The sequence below is a fragment of the Ranitomeya variabilis genome, chromosome 5 (assembly GCF_051348905.1).
Source record: "Ranitomeya variabilis isolate aRanVar5 chromosome 5, aRanVar5.hap1, whole genome shotgun sequence".
Classification (NCBI taxonomy): Eukaryota; Metazoa; Chordata; class Amphibia; order Anura; family Dendrobatidae; genus Ranitomeya; species Ranitomeya variabilis.
In genome coordinates this window covers 69600841-69627812 of record NC_135236.1, presented here as the reverse complement: position 1 = coordinate 69627812, position 26972 = coordinate 69600841, and the positions used below count along the sequence as shown (strand labels likewise).

The following is a 26972-nucleotide window of genomic DNA, read 5'->3' as shown; positions in this document are numbered from 1 at the left end:
TTCCCTAACTACTGAGCATGTACTTAAAGTGCAGCACAAATTCTGTCCAGTGACTGATCACATTTCTCTAACTCGCATCTGATGGATGAGCCGGTTTGGTGAATGCCATGAGAACGTTACCTGCCTAACTGCATTGTGCCAACGGTAAAGTTTGGTGGAGTAGGGATAATGCTATCGGCTTGGTTTTCAGGGGTCGGCCTTGGCCCCATAGTTCCAGTGAAGTGAATTCTTAATGCTTCAGCATGCCAGACATTTTCAACTATTGTTTGTTTCCAACTTTGTGGGAATAGTTTAGAGAAGGCTTTTTTATGTTATAACATAAATGTGCCTAGTCCTCAATGCAAGGTACCCTTAAGGAATGGTTGGGGAATTTTGGCCCAAACGGAGCTAAGACTTCAACACCATCAAATAACTTTTAGAGTAACTAAAATGGAAATTGTGAGCCAGGACCTCTCATCCAACTTCAGTGTCTGGCCTCAGATATACTCTTCTGGATAAAGGGGCAAAAAATCCCAAACCTCCAACATTTTGTAGAAAGACTTCCCAGAAGAGTGGAAAATGTTCTACCAGCATATTAATGCCTATTGGTCTAGAATTCAATGGTATAAGAACTGCAGTCAGTGTGATGTGTCCGTGTCCTTATGGTTTTTCTCCATATGATGTATGTTCCTATAATAATTAACTCAATTCCAGTTCCATGGACAGTAGGAGTCAAATGTAAAGCCGGTCATATCCTCCAGTGCTGTTCTTGATAGAGCAGGGTTGAGGACATTACTGTAGGGGCACGTTAGGGAAAATTGTACGAATTCCATAGATGGCAATAATAAAAAAAGAAAAAAAATAGAATTATTCTTACCGTTAATTCGGTTTCTAGGAACCTTCCACGACGGCATATGGAGGTTGTCTCTTTGCCCTAATGGGGAACAGGAAACACAGAGGTTAAAAGGACCTCCCACCTCCCACTTGCCAGTGACTTACAACTGAGACCATTGCACTGGTTTACCTTTAGAATCCCAGAACTAATCCAGGAATATATATCGGGTGGGAAATTAGTGCCGTCGTGGAAGGTTCCTAGAAACCGAATTAACGGTAAGAATAATTCTATTTTCTCTAGTCACCTTCCACGACGGCATATGGAGGAATACCAACTAATTTTGGCACTAGGGAGGGACAACGGCCTGGAGTACTTTGCGGCCGAAGGCTAAGGGTACCGTCACACAGTACCATTTTCATCGCTACGACGGCACGATTCGTGACGTTGCAGCGTCGTATAAGTATCGCTCCAGCGTCGTATACTGCGGTCACACGTTGCAATACACGGCGCTGGAGCGATAATTTCATGACGTATTTGCGATGTAGAAGCCGTTGGTTACTGTGCGCACATCGTATACAACCTGTGTCACACGATGCAATCATGCCGCCACAGCGGGACACTAGACGACGAAAGAAAGTTTCAAACGATCTGCTACGACGTACGATTCTCAGCGGGGATCCGGATCGCAGTAGCGTGTCAAACACAACGATATCGTAACGATATCGCTGGAGCGTCACGAATCGTGCCGTTGTAGCGATCAAAATTGCACTGTGTGACGGAACCCTTAGTCCTTATTGGACAATACATCTAGTCTGTAATGTTTAGAGAAGGTATGGAGTGAAGACCACGTTGCTGCCCTGCAAATCTGCTCCGGAGATGCGCCTGCTCTTTCTGCCCAGGAAACCGATGTAGATCTTGTTGAATGGGCTTTGATCCCTACTGGAGGTAATTTGTTTTGAGCGAGATAGGCTTCCGTTATAGCCTTCTTGATCCATGTAGCGATGGTACTTTTGGCTACTTTTTTCCCTTTGTTTTGTCCTGAAAGATGGACAAATAGGTTATGATCAATTCTGAACGTACGGGTGTGGTCCAAGTACTGTAAAAGGATGCGCTGGACATCCAAGGTGTTGAATCTTCTTCCTTCCAAGTTTGCTGGATTGTGGCAAAAGGTTGGTAGAAAAATCTCTTGAGAACGATGAAAGTCAGAGATAACCTTCGGAAGAAAGGACGGATCAAGGCGAAGCACAATTGAATCATCTCTTACCAGAAGATAAGGTTCTCGTGTAGACAAGGCCTGTAATTCACCAATCCTTCTGGCTGAAGTAATGGCTACCAAAAACAGTTTTATAGGCTAAGTTTTGTGGAGTACAAGTACGGCTTAGGTAGTCTGCCTGAATATTTGTAGTGCCCTTGAGGTGGATTGCCGTCAGGGATAGTAGGTGTTTTTCTGCCCAAGAAAAGATTCGAGCGGAGATCTTTATTAGACTGAGGGTTCTTGTACTGCCCTGGTGCCTGATATGGGCCACCGTGGTCATGTTGTCCGAGTATATCTGTACATGTTGACCCGAAATCTGATGACTTGCCGCTAGTAGGGTCTCTTCCACAGCTTTGAGCTCCCTGAAATTTGATGATTTCTCAGAAATCGATTGGCTCCCCAGCCCCTCTTGCTGGCATCTGTTTTGATGGTGGTTAGAGGGGACTGAATCCAGCATACCCCTTTCAGAAGGTTTCTGGGCTTCATCCACCATGTTAAAGAGGCTTTCACTCTGCCCGGAGTGTGGATCCTCTTGGTAAGAGTGCCAGGTCGACCATCCCAATTGTCCAGAATGTGGGCTTGGAGAGTCCTTGAGTGAGCTTGAGCCCAAGCCACCGACTGTATGCAGGCTGTCATGGAGCCCAACAGCGACATTCCCTCTCGCAGAGTAGGGGACCTCATCTCTTTGAACTTCCTGATTTTTGTTAGTAAGGGAAGTCTGTGATCGTCTGGGAGGAAGGACATTTGTCTTGCTGAGTCCAGCATAACTCCCAGAAATCTCCTGGTTTTTGCAGGTTGAAGCTGAGATTTTTGTAGGTTCGGAATCCAACCTAGGGATCTCAGAATCTCTAAGGTGGTAGAGACATGGGATATCAGGGTTACCTCGGTGGAAGCTACTATCAGAAGATCGTCCAGATAGGGCACTATACAAACACCCTGTTTCCGGATGAATGACACTACTTCTGCCATCACCTTGGAGAACACCCTCGGTGCTGATGAAATGCCGAAGGGAAGGACTCCAAACTGATAGTGCTCCACCCGATGACTCCCCTGTATCGCAAACCTGAGATATTTTTTGTGTCTCGGGTGAATAGGGATGTGGAAATACGCATCCTTGAGATCGATGGTAGCCATAAAAGAGTGATGTTCTATCAGAGGAATCGCAGATCTTACGGACTCCATCTTGAACTTGCGATATTTCACGTGCTGGTTCAGACCCTTTAAGTTTATAATAATCCGGACGTCTCCCGAAGGTTTGGGGACCAGGAAGAGTCGGGAGTAGTGTCCCTTTCCCCACTCTGATTGTGGGACTGGGGAAATTACATTTGATCTGATAAGGTCTCTGAGACCTAAGGACAATAGGCTGCGATCCCTTGATGATGGAAGGGAAGTGACTTTTAGACCCTGAGGTGGGGGAGAAATTAACTCCTTGATGACATTGAGAACCCAGTGGGAGCTGGTGATATCCTCCCACTGATCCACATATTTCGAGAGTCTTCCCCCCACCGGGTCGGAGTCATTGTTTACCCTGCTGGGACTGTTGCTGCTGCTGCTGTTGCGGGACAAAAATATTCTTTCCCCTACCCTTTGCATAGCTCCACCTGCCGGTTTTTCCTTTGCCTCTTGCTTGAGAGGGCTGAGGTTGTGGGCCACGAAAAAAACGTTTCCTAGGCTGTTTTTGCTCAGGGAGCGCCTTCTTTTTGTCGGTGGCTTTATCGAGAATATCGTCTAGGGCAGGACCAAAGACGTAGTCTCCTTTAAAGGGTATGGTGCAGAGTTTAGATTTAGAGGTGATATCCCCACTCCATAGCTTAAGCCAGAGGGCTCTTCTGGCAGAGTTGGAAAGTACCAGGGATCTGGCGGCGACTCTTACAGATTCCAGAGAAGCGTCCGCCAAATACCCTGTAGCTTTATGCAGAATGGGTAGGGAATCCAATATCTCGCCTCTTGAGGTACCTTGAGATATGTGATTCTCTAATTTCTCAAGCCAGCAGGAGAGGGCTGTTGCCACACAGGTGGAGGCGACGTTAGCCTTAAGGACAGATGCAGAAGTTTCCCATGATTTTCTGAAGAGACTTTCGATTTTCCTATCCATGGGATCCTTCAATTGAGAAGAATCCTCAAAGGGGAGTGCAGTTCTCTTGGCGACTCTAGCCACTTGCACATCGACCTTGGGAATATCTAATTTAAGGTCATCCTCAAGCAGAAATCTGTGCTTCATTTCTGAAGGGGTACTGAGACGCCTCTCAGGTAGTTCCCATTCCTGATTAATCATACTGATAATATTGGCATGAACTGGGAAGCCCACTCTCTTTTCCGATGAAAGACCACCGAACATCTGATCCTGTATGGACTGCGGTACAGGTTCCTCTTCTAGTCCCATGGTATTACGGACGGCAGAGACTAGATCCTCAATATAGTCTGAGGAAAAAAGGTACTTCCTGACCTCAGCTTTAGGTGATACTGGATCCTCCCAGCCAACAGATGAGGCATGAGAGAGGTCCGAATCAGAGTCAGATTCCACAACCTGAATCTTCCTCTTCTTAGCCGGGGAATGAGGTTGTGGTTGCGGAGATGGAGGTGGGGGTGGAGGTGTGAAAGCTGCCAGAGAAGATTGTACCTCCTGTTTTACTAGTGAGCGAATCTCATCCAACAGTGATGGCTGCTCAGCTCTTATTATTCTGTCAGTACATGACTGACAGAGTTTCTTGTCCCAGTTAGGAGGACATTTAGTGGAACAGATAGGGCACTTCTTCCTATAGGCACCTTTAGGGGCAGGTTTTTCTCCCTGAAATATATAAAGGGAGAGAGGGGTGAGGACTTCTAACCCCTGCTACACTCCTCCCGGATCCCATCCCTGCAACACTCACAGAGGCAGGGGTGGCGCTGGGCTCCGCAGATACGGGGCATGAAGAACCATCCATACTGAAGGAGATAGCCTTACCTCAGTGGTGGTTCAGCAGGCTTTTATGGACGCTGTCCTAGCACCTGCTCCAGCGATTAATCCCCCTCCCCCTCCAGGATCCAGGTGAGGGAGCTGTGCGGTCCGACACGCCGGCCGGCGAAACCCGGAAGTACCGGCTTCTCTGTATGAAGAAACCGGAAGTGACGCGCGCGAGCCGCCGACGTCACTTCCGGAACGCCGAGCCGACAGAATGGAGGAGGAGGACGCCGGGCAGCTCCAGGAGGAGCCCGGCAGGGAACCCAGGCCTGCTTTGCCCTCGTGGGGGCGCAGGAAGGCCGGGAGGGGGTCCCGAGGACCTGCAAGCAGGACGACGGGAGCAGCACAAGGAGGAGGCCAAAGGCGACCATCTGCTGCCCGGCTAGACAGGCAGCGCCTGCAAAGGTACCGTAGCCACCGGCCACTACAGCACATGAAGAAACCTCTCCCTGTCCCATGGGGAACAGGAAAGACACTGGCAAGTGGGAGGTGGGAGGTCCTTTTAACCTCTGTGTTTCCTGTTCCCCATTAGGGCAAAGAGACAACCTCCATATGCCGTCGTGGAAGGTGACTAGAGAAAAATACCCAAAAAAGTTTGGCACCAGATGCTATATTTAAAGTTAATTGGCTGGCTACTAAGACTTGTACAGCGCCAACTTAGAAGTATATTCCGACATCAGACATTTATGGCAAATCCATACTTGCCAACTTTTATGAATTCCTTGTAGGGAGATTCAGGATCTTTTATTTGCCTCCATTGATGAACGCACCCCTTTCCCGCCCTCTAAAGGTTCATCTATGGGTCACGGTAAAGCCCTATAATGAAGAATCCCGGCAACAGATCAACGGAAACATAAGGGGAGGCGCTGCTTTGCCGGAGGATTGTGCAGCACCGGTGGAGGAGAATTGGCAGCTGTTCCATGGATCCAGAAGCTCTCCCCACCCATCTGGACATTTCTGAATAGTTGGCAAGTATGGACATATCGAAACCTTTTTCTACTGATCCTCACCAGCCAGAACATCGTATTGCACTGAGACCTCACCATCAAAACATATCGTGTAGATTTGTCAATCTAATGAAATCACTAGGACATTAAAAGCATGAGCAAAATACTGAATATCATTGAACCAGATAGCTGGAAATCGGCCAATACAAAAACTTTATTTTGCACCAAATTAATGAACCAAGTGTGCCATTTTGAAGAACTGATGCAAAATACTTAAATGGTCCAGAGTTTTTAGGATATTGATTATTTAAAAAAAAAAAAAAACTACTGTACATGCTTCGCCAGACTACCTACAAGGAGATAACCTCGAGTAGCATTGCATCTACAGGAAGAGCCCATTTCCATGCATTTGGAGTCTGGAGTCTAAGGCTGGGGGGGGTTACATGGCGACTTTGGCAGCAACACGTCGTGTGGACTAGGATCAGTGTATGCTGCTGCTTCATCACAGCATACTGCAAGAGGATAGGGTCGCATCACACAAAAAAAAAATCATAAAAAGCGTCAATAAAACAAAACACTATCAGTCTGTAAGTAAAAAAGGACATAATTGTAATGGGTCCATGATTCTTAAGACACTCACCACTCCTAAAAACTAAAGGACCGGGTGATTGAACTTCACCTTCTCGGATCCTTCTCTGCCTCAGACATCAAAGAATAGTCAGGCGGACTCCATAAAAATCAGATAATCGGATGGTTTTGGCAGAAATTGATAAGATTAAGCCTACTGTAAACTAATTTTCATGGACAAAAAACATATCCATTAAATTCTATGGTCCTATTCACATGTCTGAGTATTTTTAAGGACAGCGTGTCTGCAGAAAAATCTAGAAGACATGCTCCATGAAATTCATGGACAGCACCAGGATGGCATCCAGGGGCTGTCCGAAAATAACATTGTAGTGGATGGGAGAGGATTTGCAAATATATATATATCAGTGATTAAACTATGATGGTAAAAACATGGAGGAAACTTCGATCCAAAATAATAATGAATCTTGGACCAAATTTTGCATGTGAAAAATCACGGACATCTGAGTGAGGCCATTGCCACACATAGGACAAGTTAACACAACAATATGTTGGTCGTGAGTAATAATAATTAAAAAAAAAAAAAAACCACATGCGAATCAATGTTATTTAATTGGCCTGTTGAGGTGCGTTTTTCTTGTGAAGAAAAAAAAATAAAATAAAAAAAAACAAAAAAACATTGGTTCCCATATAGAGCAATTGCATAGAGTCCGAATTTTACAGGCATTTTGCAATTCTTTATAATATAGGAAACTATATTTAATCTTGTAAATTTTAATAACTGCTGCAGAATAAAAATGGCTGCCGTACGGATGACAATTGTGATGAAAATCGTGTGAACCATAAAAGTGGTGCGATTCTAAATGTACAGCAGAAGAAGCTTACCGTAGTTTGTTACTCGGGGCCTCATTTTCTGTCGACTATCAAATATTTTTCTTGCAGGATATTAGAGGCAGATATAGTATTCTTGGCGAGAATCACATCTTGCTGCAAAAACCTAATTTAAATCACGACCATATGTCCCATTATCTAATTAGATTACCATAACAGATATGCAGAAAAAGGGGCAGAATTCTCATGTTGATGATGTGAACTCTACCCACGTTCAATAAACAGCACATTAAGGTCTGAAGACATTTCTTCCCCCTTGTACATGAATTTCAGCTGTTTTTCTCAAGCTCCCCCTCAAATTTTTTTTTATTTTTTATTTTTTTTTTATTGATACCATTTTGGGATCCATACTATTTTGTGTCACTTCTTATTACATTTTTGCTCACGGTGTTGCAGTGAAAAAATAAATTAAGATGGGAGAGTGTTGTGGGCATGCTCTGTGACCTGTGCAGAGGTCCCTAAGCAGAGAGGAGGTGAGCTATGATACTGATATGAGGTTACTGCTGAGACATGATCTCTACATTTTTTTCTTCCTTTTTGGTGATTTATATTTTAGTATTTTGATAATTTTCTATATAAAATACAAAAAACTTGTCGTTTTCACGCTGTTCACTAGGAGTCCTAATAGAGGATGATCAATTAGTGAAACAGGCTGCCACGAGAGGTGGTGAGTTCTCCTTCAATGGAAGTCTTCAAACAGAGGCCGGACAGACATCTGTGAGATGGTTTAGTGATGGTTTAGGGTTGCACACGATGACCCAGGAGGTCCCTTCCAACTCTAACATTCTATTACTATGAGGAGTACTAGTAATTAGAGTGAAAATGTCAAGTTTTCAGGGATTATTATATAGAAAGCGATCAAAAAACACATAATATCAATCACCATAAATTAAAAAGGAAAAAAGATTAATATAAAAGTGTAAACAATTGGGTTTTATTGGCGGTATATTGTCTGAAAATATGACTAATTGTTCAAATTACACCTTTTTAATTGACGTTTTCACTAATTACTAGGACTCCTAATAGACTATTAGAAGTCCTTGTGAACAAAGAAAACGACGATAAGTTTTCTGCATTATTTTATAAAAAGTGATCGAAAAACTAAAATATCAATCACCAAAAATTAAAAGGAAAAAAAAAAAAGGTTAATATAAAAGTGTAATTTGAAATATTAGACCGGGGTCACACTTGCGAGTTCAATGCGAGAAACTAGCGCGAGTCTCTCGCATCAAGTCCGGCACTGCAGTCGGCACTCGGGACCGGAGCGTGCGGCTGCATAGAGATACTTGCAGCAGCACACTCCGATCCGAACCGCCGGCGGCAGTGCTGGACTTGATGTCAGTTTCTCGCATTGAACTCGCAAGTGTGACCCCGGCCTTAGTTATACTGTCAGACAACACACCTCCAATAAAACCCAACACAACCTGTATCTCCTAATACAAATTATATTTTTGCCCTAAGACCATAATGGTCCTGGTGGACCAGGGAAGTCCATAAAAATATCTTGATATTAGATAAATGGCAGCTAGAACTACTTCTGTTTTTCCCTATGGCAGAACATTTTTCTTATAGGTGGACATTGATTTTCACTGAAACTGAGGCTGACCTCCAGATAAATGTTTACAAGCGCTAAAGCATTAAAGAAGAGGCCTCATTCAGACGTTCGTGAACAGACCGCGATGCACAAACTGGCAGTGCGAGTCTCCTGACCTGAACTTGACACCCCCCATAATATGTTCTCATGAGGTTATCAAGTTTGGGCCAGGAGACCTGCATCCAGTCCGCGTATCACGGTTCTTACTCGTATCAGTATACATGGATGTCTGAATGAGGCATTGAAATCGGGACAACCTTATACATATTAAATGGTCACCTGGACGCTCTGAAATCGGTGGTGGCCTACGTTCATCTAATGCAGTGTTTCCCAAACTCCAGTCCTCACGGACCCCACAGGTCATGTTTTCAGGATTTCTTTAGTATTGTGGAAGTATCATCAAGGCATCAGGAATTGTCTCACCTGTGCAATACTATGGAAATCCTGAAAACATGACCCGTGGGGTCCGTGAGGACTGAAGTTTGGGAAACACTGATCTAATGTGTATGTAGCCATCCCAAATCCAGAACGTGGCCTAACATGTCAGTAGCCATGCTAGAACAAGACTAGTTTCTAAAAACATATGCAAGGATAAGTTACGTAGGCAAGCTAAGGCGTTTCGGTCCCTGAATGAAGGCCGCAGTGGATTTTGTCATTTTGGTTACTATGGCTACATCTGGGAACATGGCTTCAGCAAACAGCTGAGGAAAATGGAGGTCGGCCATACAAACTGCAATATTATGTTGGGCCAAATTCGACTGAGCATCAGTCACTATTAAATGAGGTCTACTTTTGGTAATAACGAACTACATCCATGGTGGTACCAAGCCTTATGGCGTCTATATGCCCTACTGTGGAATAAGGACAGGTGTTCCCTTGTTTAAAAGGGTTTTAACCACCATGGCCATTGCCCCATATCTACAGGATATGATTAAGGGTTTGGTAGATGAAAGTCCCTGACTTTGGGACCTCCAGAATTCACAAGAGCCACTTTGTAATGACATATGAAATGCCAAATTCCTTACTGCAGCATCCACAGCGAAGTCCCTTCGCTGCCCGAGGGGATGAACACTAAACACTCAGCCCACAAGATGGTGTCACTTACATGATTCAGCTATGTAACAGCCCCACCTATGTATAACTTAATTTATATAATATGTTCGGTTTGTTCTTACAGGCAGTCCCTATAAAAAAAAAAATATATATATATATATATATATATATATATATATATATATATATATATATATATATATATATATATATATATATATATATATATATATATATATATATATATCTGAACAAACCCCAAGTTATCAAAAATGAAAAACTGCATATTCAGCTGCCTGGTCCAGCGGAGGATTCTGGATCCATAAGAGGATCACTGGCAATGCCATTTCCCCTACGTAGATGCAGGGGTAGCATTGACTATTGCGTGGGAAGCATTGCACAACTAAATTGCTTCTGTTTACTACAATAGTTGATGACTTGTCAGATGAGAAAAAAAACAAAAACAGATGAATCATGGCAGCTGGGTCACCAAGTTTTTCGACTGCTAAAAGCAGGGAGGAAGCTTCAAAAAGAGAGGACAAAACAGACAAAAAAACTAAGTTCTATGGCAGCTGTAAGCAGTGGGGCTTCATTTTCCCGCAGCGTGACCCGCACAACCTTTCTGCATGTTACATACACGCACACTAGCCGGGCCTGAGTCAGCATATGTACGCGCTCCCATGTCTGAATCACTGCATTTGGTATGAATGAGTGTGCCGGAGCCTGTATCTGCCTGTCTGCCTTTTGTGTTTATGTGGCAGATACTTTCCACACATGTGGGGAGGGGAGAGTAAAACTGTCTATGTGTCAGTCTGTGTGTAAGTGTGCGAGAGAGAGATGGTGACTTTTCGAGACGAGGCCTGAGTAGGATCAAGTATTTAGTGCCATACCTATACCAACAGATCCGTTTACATAGGAAAGTCACAAATTAGGTTTGATGAATACTCATCTTACCCGGTTATACACACACAAAACAGTGGAATCCTTCCCTGAACTCTCTATAAGGTCCATCCGCGATGTCCGGACCCCAGCTGTGGATCTTCTTACCCTAACAACATACTTAGATTAGACCATGGAGCTGTTGAGTTCGGGTCAGAAGACTCACATCCGGTCCAGGTAGCGCAGTCTCAATTCAGACCATGAGTATCAGATACGTGAAGGGAGTCCAAGTATGGTGATCGCCCCGCTGAGAAGGCACATTGTTCTATTGGGAAGCGTGAGCCAAGCTGGTCTTCCAAAACCACAAAAAAAAGGATTGGCAGTATCGAAATCCAACATTTCTGATAGCTTCCCTAAAACTAACATTGGGCAAGTCAAAAAATTAGTAGGAAATACCAATATTTATGGGCAGCCTTTAAGAAAAAGCTGGCGAGATTGATTTATAGCGGTAAAATCTTTTGAGAAATTCAACAACCAAAATAAAAACAAAACCAAAGGCTCCATTAACAAATTTCTTGTGAAATTGGCTCAAAGTTATTAACCGGGTTACACAAATTTGGCAGCAAATTGAAGAGGGGAAAAAAAAAAAAAAAGCAACACATGATGATATGACAAATTTGTGCACAAGAGTAGGTTCTTGGTGGTCAAGGGTACTATGAAATATTTAGAATATCACAAGTTCAATGTCTTCCCTAAAATAAGTTATCGAAATCTCTGTCCAGTGCTGAAGGGTCATCAATCATTTGCAAATTCGTGAAGAACCAAGGAACGGAACAACAAATGATATCAATGCTGACTCCAGGCTCTGAGAAACCATCTCACCCCTTAGAAATTAAAGTTGTCCAGTTCAGTAAATAAACTCAAGAGGTCACGTGAATAAAGGGAACTTAGGAAAAGATAGCCTTAGACTCCAGAAGGATGCTGGGAACACATCCGGCACTCCATGTATTCTCTTCGGTGGTACACGAGATGACCCTTGCGGAGAATAAAGTTCATAAACATTCTATTTTAAGAGGTTTGAGCATCAAGAGGCAGATAGATGAGAACATTTTGCCAAACACCCTCTCACAAGTCCCATTTCACACAAACAAATTTTTGAGGCACCCAATACTCTACTTGTTCTATAAGAAGAAATAGTGCAGGTGGAGGATTCTTGCCGTATGGCAGACAACTGTAGATTGACGTCAGTAGCCCTGCTCACCCGCAACGCAGAAGGGAACAGAGTCCCTTGAAGGGTGCTGAAATATCTGTTGGCTAGAGGCTCTTTCTTTCGACTACCTCATACACATGAAGGCTCAGTTGAACGATCATTGGATTTCAGTAGGGAGAGGGGAGCAACCCACTGTCACATCTCTGGCGGCATCTTTCCTCTCCTAAAAATAAAAGGACCTGGAGCTTAAATGAAGCATGCCCAATCCTTCTGTTGCCCAACATCATCGACTGAAGTAAGGCAGGACCTCATACTACATGTCTGGGGTAACCAAAATTAATGGATTCAGCAGACTTTGCTCTATTGGAAGAGTTTGAAAGAAAATATAATTAAACATCTCAGATAGAATCTTAAGGACCTTATTTCATAGAGGAGAAGGTACCCAAAAATAAGCAAATTACAGGAGGTCTCATTGCTGTGACTCACAATGACTGGCTGTGCTTTGTTAGGAAACTCAGTATCAAGTGTTCAATTTTCCCTATAGCGCCCCCAAAAGAGAAATTCACAAATTTGCATATGCTTCTAGATAATAAACTGGATAATATGTTAAGTTAATGATGAGACGCTGCTTTTGTCTGTACGTGGTGAATCAAGTGTATTGTGCCAACTACTATTCAGATATAAGGGTGCGAAAAAAAATCCTGCACGGGGGCCTACCAGGGGATTGCACTGTTCTCCTGTGGGCCAGTCCACGTCTGGCTCCATACATGGAGTCACTATGCAGCCATTCATTTTTATTCTAGCACTGTACATCACAGACATACAGATAAAAGCACTTAGGGACTTAGTCTTTCACATTACAAGTATGTATTGTATGTAGAACAATGAGCAGTTCCCATCCCTTCTTACAACCAAGTCTTGGATTAATGAAGAAAATTGTACTTCGAGCCTCTTTAATACCTGAAGCCGTACCATAATCTTTATCTTTCTTCACTTGTAGATTTTTTTTCCACTATGTAGTAGCAGGGGTCAAGGATGCAGGACTTTTGGAAATTTGCCATTAATCTTCTTAACAGAAAGGATAACCCACTTCAACCTGACATTTCCTGAGAGAGAGCTCTCTCACCGGCAAACTTTCACTTGTGACTCGAATTCTCACACAGCAGAATAGAAACATGTCCGCTCCTTAATGGGTGAAAGGACGGTTAAAGGGGTTATGAACTCAAGTAGATCCTTAAGGTACTCACATAGATCCTTAAGAAATCTCAAATGTCACCATTACCATGTTTATTCAGCTTAACCAAATCCAAATGGCATCTTTTTAGAGAGACGGAGAAAGTTATTTGGCATTGTTCATCTCAGGCAAAGTTCCTAAATAATATCCTCAGCTGGCAAAGATCTCCCATCATTTCCTAACTATTCCATAAGACAATTTCCTACATTTCAAACTTTTTTTTTTTTTTTTAAATAGAGTACACAGTTGGATAGTTCGAACAGCTAAAAGGGAACGTGTCCCAAGGTTTGTGACCACAGTACAACCAAGTTCAAAAAGAAGTGGGTGCAAGCATATTGTGCAGATGAGGCAGAGGACAGTACCCCCAGTTTCACATTGCATGCGACCACTGTCAGAAGACACTTCTACCAGGCTCAATCTGGCATTATAGGAGTTAATTGGCAGTGGGTGCAAAGCCCTATGCAGATGAGGCACAGGGGATACCCTCAATTTCACTTTGCATATTCTCACTGCCAGTGCACACTTCTCCGAACCTAATTTCAGTAATGTAATAATTCAGCAGTGGGCACACGCACGGTGTGCAAAACAGCCAAGGGCTGTACACCTGGTTCCACTGCAGATGCACCCACTGCCTATGGACTCATACTTTTGCCAAAATATGATCGGGAGAAGAGTACACAAACACAAAGTCCATGCACATTGCACAGAAGAAGAGTGCCCCTTATTTTGCTGTGCATGCACAGGCTCATGAGGGACTCACCGCCCAAAGGTAAATTGGTAATGTGTACAAACTAATATTGGAGCCCTGGACCCGTTGAAGCGATCACTCGCGAAACGGCCGTCGTCTACTTTCTCTCCCCCTGCATGCCTCCTTGAACCTACACGATCACGTTGCTTGAACACACCGAGGAGGGTGTAATAAAGGACTGAACATTTGCTTTCAATTCGTTGAGCGCCGCTGTTTTTCTTCTTTTTTTAATCTAATATTGGAACAGACATTTTTTTGTTTTTTTAACATGGACAATGTGGACATCCTAAACTCGAGCTGCATCATGACTTACTGGTGGTTTAGTGGCCTCAACCCTAGTGACTCATTACCTAAAGAATGGCGTTCCTTGCTTATACAGTCAAGGATATCATGGCCACTAATAGTCACTGATACATTTGCCTGTGGCACTGAAATATCTACTTATCTTGAATCGTCCAGTACAAGAGCAGACAGAAACCAGTATTATAAACTTGTGGTCACTGCATGGGTCTCCTCGCTTTTCTCTAGAAGGAACGACGGAGAATCGGAGTCACACAAGGGACAGTTTTGGTATAAAGAACTGTACAGGTTCCATAGTAAGGATCAGTACTATGTTGTGCAAGAACCAGTTCAAATCCCAACATTCTAGGGAAACCTCTCCTGTTTGAGAAGGGAACCAAGACTTATGCAATGATGTTATCTGTTTGATGGTGGACTTGTGTAGAGAAAAGCAGAACTGGCCAATTCCCAAGTGCATGTGTTCCCTCTTCTCGGAAACAACAGAATTAGGCAGGAAACATCCAACATGTCAGATTTATTTTCCTCTGTTCACCCAGAAGTCAACAAGGGTCTGGTTTAGAATTGCAAGCATCCCACTTTTTGGAGGAGCGAGCATCCTACATGACATGGACAGGTAAAACAATGTCAAAGGGCACCATGTAACGATATATTATCCCGTGAAGGTTGTGTGGGAAAAGTGAACGCATGCTGTGGTGGCAGGCTCTACTTCTGATCCTACAAATTAATTTCTTCATCTCTGCTAATATGGCTTTTTAATAATGCCCAAACCATGGTCACCATGGAATACAGTCCACACTGGGCGGCTCCCGACAGCCGCTTCCCACCTGGTTTGATTGACAAGTCTTAACCTCTATGAAATAAGGGAACGAGCTGTCAATCACTGTGTGTTGGGTGACGAGAACCAGAGAGTGGACTTTTTCTCCCCTTTCCTATAGTGCCTCCACATTGGGTGACGAGAACCAGAGAGTGGACTTTTTCTCCCCTTTCCTATAGCGCCTCCACAGGGGAAATTAAGTATTGCACAGTACTAATTTCAATATAGATGAGCTGGACAAGAGACAATCTTCTCTCTACTATGGCTAGGGGGTCCCTTCTTTTACTTCACAAGTTCCTAACACATATTGGAAGGCTTTATGTACAAAATACTCAACTTAGTTTTTTTATTTTATAAAACTCACAAAGTGGGGAAGTATAATGAGGCATAGGGGTACATGCAAGGTCGGACTGGCCAGCTGGAGGACAGGAGGATTCTCCGGTGGGCCCATGCACTAGCACTGTCTACAGCTGTGATGATAAAAGTCAGCTGATCGGAACAGCGTTCTGTTTAGTATACTCCGCGAGCAGCAATAGAAGAGAGATTCACCAGTGCGTGAGACGCTCTACCTGGTTGTTCCAGGCGTGGAAAAGCGGCGATTAGCATCCAGCAAGACCGAACAGTGTTCTGATTAGCACAAGAAGTGATCTGCAGCAGGGTACATGAGAAGTACTGATGTGCACACCGGAGATGGTAAGAAAAGTGGGCCCTACATGCAAAAAAAAAAACACAACAACTATGCGAGCTGTGGAAGGCAACACACAAGATGAATGGAGGCATCTAAAGACCTTAGGAACGTGCCATCAAAGAACTAAACAGAAGACAGGACATTCTGGTGACGTAAGATCCACGTGGCCACCAGGAGTTAAATCCATACATTAACAAAATAAAACAAACACAAATACTCAGTGATACATAGTAACAGATCTCAACACTTCCTTACTAAGCAGCTATTTCCCCTGCAGATACCAGAGGCTCCTGAGCACATTCACACCAGGGTGCGAGATATTGGGAGAGTTGGGGGGAGTCTGTGACGGAGCCGAAATGCCCGAGTGTCCAAAATCCCAAACCCACCACACAGGCAGAGCCTTATGTGCCCTTATAACATTGTATTACACAAAATATATATATATATATATATATATATATATATATATATATATATATATATATATATATATATATATATATATATATATATATATATATATATATATATATCAGCTATGCCGTGTATCACCCCAGGGTCACCAGCGTTACATAAAAGCAATCGTGTAAGTAGAGCGCCCTCTCTGGAGAGATGTGGGTAGAACATGTCTGTGTGGCAGGACCAGATTTCCAGCACAACACATCAGGTCGTAACATCCAGCAAACACTAAATCACAATGACCAAACTGGAAACAATAGCGCTAGCGCCAGATGTGGCCGCCATCTCGGGACCGAACAGCGATATAAACGTGTGCAGATGTGGCAGAACTCGGTTTGACGTTTGGCCCCACTTGTGGCCCCTGCTGTGTTTTACATAGGACTGCAGCCATTGATACTGCACTGTGTAACCCTAGAGGAGCACGTGCCCCTGGGGGCAACTAGGACTTGACCAAACTGAATCTTTGCCCTGGGTGAAGGAAAGTCACACTATGCCGACGGCTAAACCGCAAATTCAGCTCAGCTGCAACTAAACAGATCGTCCACGCTAAGGATATGTTCCCACCACGAGATTCTGACGTTGCAGATTTTTTGCACCCATTAAGAAAAATAGGTGAAGAAAATAAGCAGCGGAAAAAAAAAACAAAAAAAAAAAAACACAACTCATAGTGTGAACGTAGCCTAAGGATGCATCGGCGTGCAAAATGACAGCAAAACCACAGCACAAAATGCCAAGTGACCGCAATGTGTGAATGCAGCCTTAAAGGGACACCTTAGATAGTGGCCAACAGCTATCCCCCCCAGACCCCTTTATACAGCTATTCCTCCCCAGACCCCTTTATACAGCTATTCCCCCCCAGACCCCTTTATACAGCTATCCCCCCCGACCCCTTTATACAGCTATCCCCCCCCGACCCCTTTATACAGCTATTCCCCCCCAACCCCTTTATACAGCTATCCCCCCCCCCAACCCCTTTATACAGCTATCCCCCCCAGACCCCTTTATACAGCTATCCCCCCCAGACCCCTTTATACAGCTATCCCCCCAGACCCCTTTATACAGCTATCCCCCCCAGACCCCTTTATACAGCTATCCCCCCCAGACCCCTTTATACAGCTATTCCCCCCCAACCCCTTTATACAGCTATCCCCCCCCCCAACCCCTTTATACAGCTATCCCCCCCCCCAACCCCTTTATACAGCTATCCCCCCCAGACCCCTTTATACAGCTATCCCCCCCAGACCCCTTTATACAGCTATCCCCCCAGACCCCTTTATACAGCTATCCCCCCCAGACCCCTTTATACAGCTATCCCCCCCAGACCCCTTTATACAGCTATCCCCCCCAGACCTCTTTATACAGCTATCCCCCCCCAGACCCCTTTATACAGCTATCCCCCCCCAGACCCCTTTATACAGCTATCCCCCCCCAGACCCCTTTATACAGCTATCCCCCCCCCCCCCAGACCCCTTTATACAGCACTCGGTTCTGCCAAGTCGTCAGGATTTCGGGCTCTGTACTTGAAAATGCCGCCCCGAACTATGAATAGATACTACAAATAGTGTGGAAACGTGCAAAAAAAATCTGTGGAAATTACTTTGGCAGATGTTGGGTAATTATATATATATCTTTTTTCAATAAAATAAATAAATCTGTGCCCATAAAACTGGTGCACTGAATACAATGGGATTGGGATCTATAAAATATAGGAATATAACTAAAAAAAATATATATCTATATATAACAACTTATGCTCACAGACACCAAAACTTTTGTTATGGCCATGGCTTTCATCATTGTGACTGGTGATGAATCCGAGGGTCCCCCCCCCATTGGAGCCCACCCAGCACTCATGATGGGCTGTCACTAGAGATACACACTTGTCACAGAGCCCAATATAAAGTCATCTGTGAAGTGTCCAAAGTTCTCTCCCTTCCCCCTCCTCTGCCTCCTGTCCCCTCCTCCTCCCCGGGTCGCCCCCTTCTCACCAGCCTTGCAGGGGTCCTTGTAGTCGATGTCGTCCTCCGGCTCGTCCAGCTCGTAGTCCGGGAGCTCCTGCCCCTCTCCCCGCAGCAGCAGCAGCCCAGGCAGCAGGAGCAGCAGGAGTGGAGCTCTGCCTGTCCAGGGCATCCCGGCAGCTCGGTCCCAGGGCTGTCTGTCTGAGGCTGCTGCTGCTGCCTCTGCTCTGTGCAGCTCGGAGGAGGCGGGATTCCGGCGGCTCAGCCCCCAATCCAGCCCCGGGATAGCAGCATTGTGTCCCTGGGAAAGAGCCAGCCTATAGGGAGGGAGGAGAGCGGCCGGGACCCCTCACCTCGGCAGGTCCTGCACCCACAGCGTGAGGGGTCGTCAGGGGAGTGGGGGGTATGTGTGGACAGCTCCTGCAGAGCATCGCACCTCTATGTGGAGGGCTGCTGCACTCCTCACTGCACACAGGGACATGCAGGGTGACACTCTGCAGAGCATTGCTTCTCTACCTGTGCGTGTATCTGCAGAGCATCACTTCCCTACCTGTGCATGTATCTGCAGAGCATCACTTCCCTACCTGTGCGTGTATCTGCAGAGCATCACTTCCCTACCTGTGCATGTATCTGCAGAGCATCACTTCCCTACCTGTGCTTGTATCTGCAGAGCATCACTTCCCTACCTGTGCATGTATCTGCAGAGCATCACTTCCCTACCTGTGCATGTATCTGCAGAGCATCACTTCCCTACCTGTGCATGTATCTGCAGAGCATCACTTCCCTACCTGTGCATGTATCTGCAGAGCATCACTACCCTACCTGTGCTTGTATCTGCAGAGCATCACTTCCCTACCTGTGCTTGTATCTGCAGAGCATCACTTCCCTACCTGTGCATGTATCTGCAGAGCATCACTTCCCTACCTGTGCATGTATCTGCAGAGCATCACTTCCCTACCTGTGCATGTATCTGCAGAGCATCACTTCCCTACCTGTGCTTGAATCTGCAGAGCATCACTTCCCTACCTGTGCTTGTATCTGCAGAGCATCACTTCCCTACCTGTGCATGTATCTGCAGAGCATCACTTCCCTACCTGTGCATGTATCTGCAGAGCATCACTTCCCTACCTGTGCGTGTATCTGCAGAGCATCACTTCCCTACCTGTGCGTGTATCTGCAGAGCATCACTTCCCTACCTGTGCATGTATCTGCAGAGCATCACTTCCCTACCTGTCCGTGTATCTGCAGAGCATCACTTCCCTACCTGTGCATGTATCTGCAGAGCATCACTTCCCTACCTGTGCATGTATCTGCAGAGCATCACTTCCCTACCTGTGCATGTATCTGCAGAGCATCACTTCTCTACCTGTGCATGTATCTGCAGAGCATCACTTCCCTACCTGTCCGTGTATCTGCAGAGCATCACTTCCCTACCTGTGCTTGTATCTGCATAGCATCACTTCCCTACCTGTGCTTGTATCTGCAGAGCATCACTTCCCTACCTGTCCGTGTATCTGCAGAGCATCACTTCCCTACCTGTGCTTGTATCTGCAGAGCATCACTTCCCTACCTGTGCTTGTATCTGCAGAGCATCACTTCCCTACCTGTGCTTGTATCTGCAGAGCATCACTTCCCTACCTGTGCATGTATCTGCAGAGCATCACTTCCCTACCTGTGTATGTATCTGCAGAGCATCACTGCCCTACCTGTCCGTGTATCTGCAGAGCATTACTTGCCCAACCTGTGTGTGTATCTGCAGAGCATCACTTCCCTACCTGTGCATGTATCTGCAGAGCATCACTTCCCTACCTGTGTGTATCTGCAGAGCATCACTTCCCTACCTGTCCGTGTATCTGCAGAGCATTACTTCCCTACCTGTGTGTGTATCTGCAGAGCATCACTTCCCTACCTGTGCGTGTATCTGCAGAGCATCACTTCCCTACCTGTGCGTGTATCTGCAGAGCATCACTTCCCTACCTGTGCATGTATCTGCAGAGCATCACTTCCCTACCTGTGCGTGTATCTGCAGAGCATCACTTCCCTACCTGTGCGTGTATCTGCAGAGCATCACTTCCCTACCTGTGCATGTGTCTGCAGAGCATCACTTCCCTACCTGTGTGTATCTGCAGAGCATCACTTCCCTACCTGTGCGTGTATGTGCAGAGCATCACTTCCCTACCTGTGCGTGTATCTGCAGAGCATCACTTCCCTACCTGTGCGTGTAACTGCAGAGCATCACTTCCCTACCTGTGCATGTATCTGCAGAGCATCACTTCCCTACCTGTGTGTATCTGCAGAGCATCACTTCCCTACCAGTGCATGTATCTGCAGAGCATCACTTCCCTTCCTGTGTGTGTATCTGCAGATCATCACTTCCCTACCTGTGTGTATCTGCAGAGCATCATTTCCTTACCTGTGCATGTATCTGCAGATCATCACTTCCCTACGTGTGCGTGTATCTGCAGAGCATTACTTCCCTACCTGTGTGTATCTGCAGAGCATCACTTCCCTACCAGTGCATGTATCTGCAGAGCATCACTTCCCTTCCTGTGTGTGTATCTGCAGATCATCACTTCCCTACCTGTGTGCATCTGCAGAGCATCATTTCCTTACCTGTGCATGTATCTGCAGATCATCACTTCCCTACGTGTGCGTGTATCTGTAGAGCATCACTTCCCTACCTGTGCATGTATTGCAGAGCATCACTTCCCTAAATGTGCATGTATCTACAGAGTATCACTTTTCTCAATTTGTATAGGTATCCAGCAGAGCATCTCTCGTCTACTTGTATAGGTAACTGTATAGTATCACCTTTCTACCTGTGCAAGTATCTGAAGAACGTCGCCTCTCTACCTGTATAGGTAGACTATCTGCAGACTATCTTTTCTCTACATGTATAGTTGCATTCATGGTCTAGTGTTGGCACCCTTGAAATTGTTCCAGAAAATAAGTATTTCACCCAGAAAATTATTGCAGTGTTTTGTTATACACGTTTATTTCCATTGTGTGTATTGGAACAACAAAAAAAGGCAAGCTGGACATAATTTTACACAAAACCCCAAAATGGGCCAGACAAAATTGTTGACACCTTTCCCCAATTGTGGGTTAACAACTTTGTTTGAAGCATGTGATGTTCGTTCAAACTCACCTGTGTCAAGTAACAGGTGTGGGCAATATGAAAATTACACCTGAAACAGATAAGGCTACTTTCACACTAGCGTTAACTGCAATCCGCCACAATGCGTCGTTTTGCCGAAAAAACGCATCCTGCAAAAGTGCTTGCAGGATGCATTTTTTCCCCATAGACTTACATTAAGCGACGGATTGCGACAGATTGCCACACGTCGCAACCGTCGTGCGACGGTTGCGCTGTGTTGTGGCGGACCGTCGGGACCAAAAAACGCTACATGTAACGTTTTTTGCTCACGACGGTCCGCTTTTTCCGACCGCGCATGCGCGGCCGGAACTCCGCCCCCACCTCCCCGCACTTCCCCGCACCTCACAATGGGGCAGCGGATGCGCTGGAAAAATGCATCCGCTGCCCCCGTTGTGCGGCGGAGACAACGCTAGCGTCGGGGACCTCGGCCCGACGCACCGCGACGGGCCGAGCCCGACCCTAGTGTGAAAGTAGCCTTAGGAGGGGAGAGGTGGAATCCGTCTTTGCATTGTGTGTCTGTGAGTGCGCCACATTAAGGCTACGTTCACATTAGCGTTGTGCGGCGCAGCGTCGGGCACAGCCATGGCGACGCATGCGTCATGCGCCCCTATAATTAACATGGGGGGCGCATGGACATGCGTTCTCTTGTGTTTTGTGACGCATGCGTAATTTTGGCGCAACTGTCAGGGCACAGAGGACGCTGCATGATGCAGTTTTTTCTGCGCCAAAAATCATGCAAAAAATGAAAGCATGCGTCACAAAACGCTGCGTTGTGCATGCGTTTTGCGTGCGTTGCGTCGCCGACGCTGCGCCGCACAACGCAAATGTGAACGTAGCCTAAGCATGGAGAACAGAAAGAGAACTGTTTGAGGACTTGAGAACCAAAATTGTAAAAACAATACTAACAACCTCACGGTATCAGTTCATCTCCAGAGATCTTGATGTTTCTTTGTCCATGGTGCGCAACGTCGTCAAAAGGTGTACAACCCATGGCACTGTAGCTAATCTCCCTGGATGTGGATGTCAGAGGAAAATAGATGAAAGGTTGCAAATATAGAATAGTCCGGATGGAGGATAAGAGCCCCAGTCACATTCCATAGAAATTCAAGCTGTCCTTCAGGATCAAGGTGCATCAGTGTCAGTGCAAACTATCTATCTGCATTTGAATGAAATGAAACGCTATGGCAGAAGACCACTGCTAACACAGAGACATAAAAAAGCTAGGCTGCAGTTTGAAAATATGTATGTGAGTATGCCAAAATCCTTCTGGGAAAGTGTCTTATGGACAGATGAGATAAAGATAGTTTTTTGGTAAAGCACATCATTCCACTGTTTACCAAAAACGGAATGAGGTCTACAAAGAAAAGAACACAGTACCTACAGTCAAATATGGTGGAGGTTCATAGATGTTTTGCTGTCTGGCACTGGGTGCCTTGACTGTGTGCAAGGCTTCATGAGATCTGAAGATTACCAAAGGATTTTGGTAGTGCCCAGTGCCAAAAAGCTGTATCTGCGTCCTTAGGCTACTTTCACACTAGCGTTAACTGCAATCCGCCACAATGCATCGTTTTGCCGAAAAAACGCATCCTGCAAAAGTGCTTGCAGGATGCGTTTTTTTCCCCATAGACTTAAATTAAGCGACGTATTGCGACGGATTGACACACGTCGCAACCGTCGTGCGACGGTTGCGCCGTGTTGTGGCGGACCGTCGGGACCAAAAAACGCTACTTGTAACGTTTTTTGCTCACGACGGTCTGCTTTTTCCGGCCGCCCTTCCCCGCACCTCACAATGGGGCAGCGGATGCATTTTTCCAGAACATCTGCTGCCCCACTCGTGAGCATTTGGCATTATGTGATTTATTTTTCACCCTGTTATACCCCAGCGTTGGTGGCTTTTTGGATCACTTGATCACTATTATTTGTTTTTATTTTTGCTGCATATGCATTAATCTACACTGGTATTTATGTAATACACTTTTTGCACATTGTTGCACTTGGTTGTAATCAGTGGTTTGGGCATTTTATATTGATTTTTTTCATATATTTTTTTTCCTCCCTTTTTTACCACTATTGATTGTTATGATTGTGTGGTTTTTATTAAATGTGTATGAATTCACGTATTTATCACAGGTATTATTAATTTGCACATCTATTTTGTCTGCCATCGTTTTATTATAATTATTATTATTTTAATTATTATTTTTGATTCGTTTATTTCTCTGCTGGTGGTATGGTTTAGTATAATTTCATGCCCTTTGCCAAACGGTGTTGTTGCTCCCTGTCCCCTGCTGGACACATTTATCCTCATATATATTTTCACATATGTATTTTTTGTGATTATTATATCTGTCTGCATTTTGATTTTTCTCAATAGGACATATTGTGATTTTAATTTTATTTTTTAATGAAATATTTTTGCATTGTTATTTGTTTATTATATTTATTGCTATTTTTGTGTGTAATCATTATTTGATTATTTATGAAATGAAGAATTTAATAAAAATAATTTTAGTCTTTTGGATACTTCTGTTGGGTAATATTGTCATTTTTAGTATTCAGAGTGTTTAATTTTTATTATATTGGTATTTCTTTTCTATATAGGTTTTATACTTCAAGAAACACCAAGAAATGGATGGAAACAAAGCGCTGGGGAGTTCTGAAGTGGCAGCAATGAGTCCGGATCTAAATCCCATTGATCACCTGTGGAGAGATCCTAAAATTGCTGTTGGGAGCAGTCACCTTCACATATGAGAGACCTGGAGCAGTTTGCAAAATAAAAAATAGTCCCAAATTCCAGCTGAGAGGTGTAAGAAGCTTTATTGGTGGATATAGGAAATGACTGAAGGGCAGTTATTTATTCCAAAGAGTGTGCAGCAATGTTTAGGGTTTTGTGTGAAATTATGGCCAATTTTTTTTTTTTTGTGTTGTTCCAATATACATAAAGGAGAAAGGAGATAAACCTGTGTATAACAATATATGTAATTGCATTAATTTTCTTGAAGAAATACTTCATTTTCTGTAACAATTTCAAGGGGGCCAACACTTTCGGCCATGACTGTATACCCGTATACCTGTATAGGTAACTGCAGAGCATCACTTCTCATACTGGACAGGTACACGCAGAGCATCACTTCTCATACTGGACAGGTACACGCAGGGCATCACTTCTCATACTGGACAGGTACACGCAGAGCATCGCTTCTCATACTGGACAGGTACACGCAGGGCATCACTTCTCATACTGGACAGGTACACGCAGAGCATCGCTTCTCATACTGGACAGGTACACGCAGGGCATCACTTCTCATACTGGACAGGTACACGCAGAGCATCGCTTCTCATACTGGACAGGTACACGCAGAGCATCGCTTCTCATACTGGACAGGTACACGCAGAGTATCGCTTCTCATACTGGACAGGTACACGCAGAGCATCGCTTCTCATACTGGACAGGTACACGCAGAGCATCGCTGCTTCATATCGAACAGGTACACGCAGAGCATCGCTTCTCATACTGGTCAGGTACACGCAGAGCATCGCTTCTCATACTGGACAGGTACACGCAGAGCATCACTTCTCATACTGGACAGGTACACGCAGGGCATCACTTCTCATACTGGACAGGTACACGCAGAGCATCACTTCTCATACTGGACAGGTACACGCAGGGCATCACTTCTCATACTGGACAGGTACACGCAGAGCATCACTTCTCATACTGGACAGAAACACACAGAGCATCACTTCTCATACTGGTCAGGTACACGCAGAGCATCGTTTCTCATACTGGTCAGGTACACGCAGAGCATAGCTTCTCATACTGGACAGGTACACGCAGAGCATCGCTTCTCATACTGGACAGGTACACGCAGAGCATCGCTGCTCATATCGAACAGGTACACGCAGAGCATCGCTTCTCATACTGGTCAGGTACACGCAGAGCATCGCTTCTCATACTGGACAGGTACACGCAGAGCATCGCTGCTCATATCGAACAGGTACACGCAGAGCATCGCTTCTCATACTGGTCAGGTACACGCAGAGCATCGCTTCTCATACTGGACAGGTACACGCAGAGCATCACTTCTCATACTGGAGAGGTACACGCAGAGCATCGCTTCTCATACTGGTCAGGTACACGCAGAGCATCGCTTCTCATACTGGTCAGGTACATGCAGAGCATCACTTCTCATACTGGACAGGTACACGCAGAGCATCACTTCTCATACTGGACAGGTACACACAGAGCATCGCTTCTCATACTGGACAGGTACACGCAGGGCATCACTTCTCATACTGGACAGGTACACGCAGAGCATCACTTCTCATACTGGACAGGTACACGCAGAGCATCACTTCTCATACTGGTCAGGTACACCCAGAGCATCACTTCTCATACTGGACAGGTACAAGCAGAGCATCACTTCTCATACTGGACAGGTACACGCAGAGCATCACTTCTCATACTGGTCAGGTACACGCAGAGCATCTCTTCTCATTCCAGACAGGTACATGCAGAGCATCACTTCTCACACTGGCATTATAGCCTATCACTATTTTCACGCTTTTGTTTTTGTAGACCATGAAAAGGTGATTACATGTCCGATTTGTGACGATAGGGTCTGTGATGTGAACGGACAGGACACAGATGCCATCCAAGTTGCATTTGAGGGGGTTCAGGATCGGTTTATTCTAGTTAAAACAGATTTAGGGGTTAGTACCTAATATTCCTATTGGGTGAGGGGTATTTTGCGATGTGTGAAGGAAAGAAGGTAATTGGTCATTCCAGCAGAGAGCTTTACGTGATGTAGCGGTCTGAGGTGGTCTTGGCCCCCTGTTACACAAACATATTGTGCCCCAATGGGGTCTTCCAATTATGTCATCTAATTGGCGTCCAACAGCTGAGACCTGAAACAGTGGGACCTTCGTCCATTCTTTTTATTATAAAGAAATCCTAATATTATTCCCAATATCCCTATATGACATCAGCGTAGGATCACACACAGGGAGGAGCGCCTGCACGAGATATCGAGATGACCAACTCCGCAGCTTCGGGCCTATAAGGTGTCAGTGCCTGAGGAGGAGATTCTTCACCTAAATCCCAGGTGTTTCCCAGAATCTCAGCTGTGCACAGAAATCCTGGACCGGGAATGTGAAGAGTGGGAACATACACACACTGGGCATGACTGGCACATAAACCCTTCAGAGCTTGTCCGGGCAAGTGGTTTGGCATTCTTTACCCACACGTTGTTCAGAGCACAACACAAGGCCTGTAAATAGCTGCAGAAAGACTGCAGAAATTGGGATCTGTGCTCACTTCATTAACCCCTTCATGACCTTGGGATTTTCCGTTTTTCCGTGTTCGTTTTTCGCTCCCCTCCTTCCCAGAGCCTTAACTTTTTTATTTTTCCATCAATATGGCCATGTGAGGGCTTATTTTTT

The 26972-nt window shown here is 45.1% G+C and overlaps 1 protein-coding gene across 2 annotated transcripts in view; it reads right to left on the bottom strand.

Moving 5' to 3' along the window:
- BMP1 (bone morphogenetic protein 1) overlaps positions 1-18815 on the bottom strand; it is a 115383-nt gene extending 96568 nt beyond the window's left edge. Inside the window, exon 1 of one of the 2 annotated variants that reach the window (XR_013215546.1) lies at positions 18404-18631. Coding sequence is in view for 1 of the 2 variants with exons in the window: in XM_077262146.1 (XP_077118261.1) it covers positions 18404-18545 (142 nt within the window). In the remaining variant the exon portion in view is untranslated. Of the gene's footprint in view, positions 1-18403 lie in introns of both variants that reach the window. The other variant, XM_077262146.1, reaches the window with a different exon arrangement.
- Positions 18816-26972: the final 8157 nt, after the last annotated feature.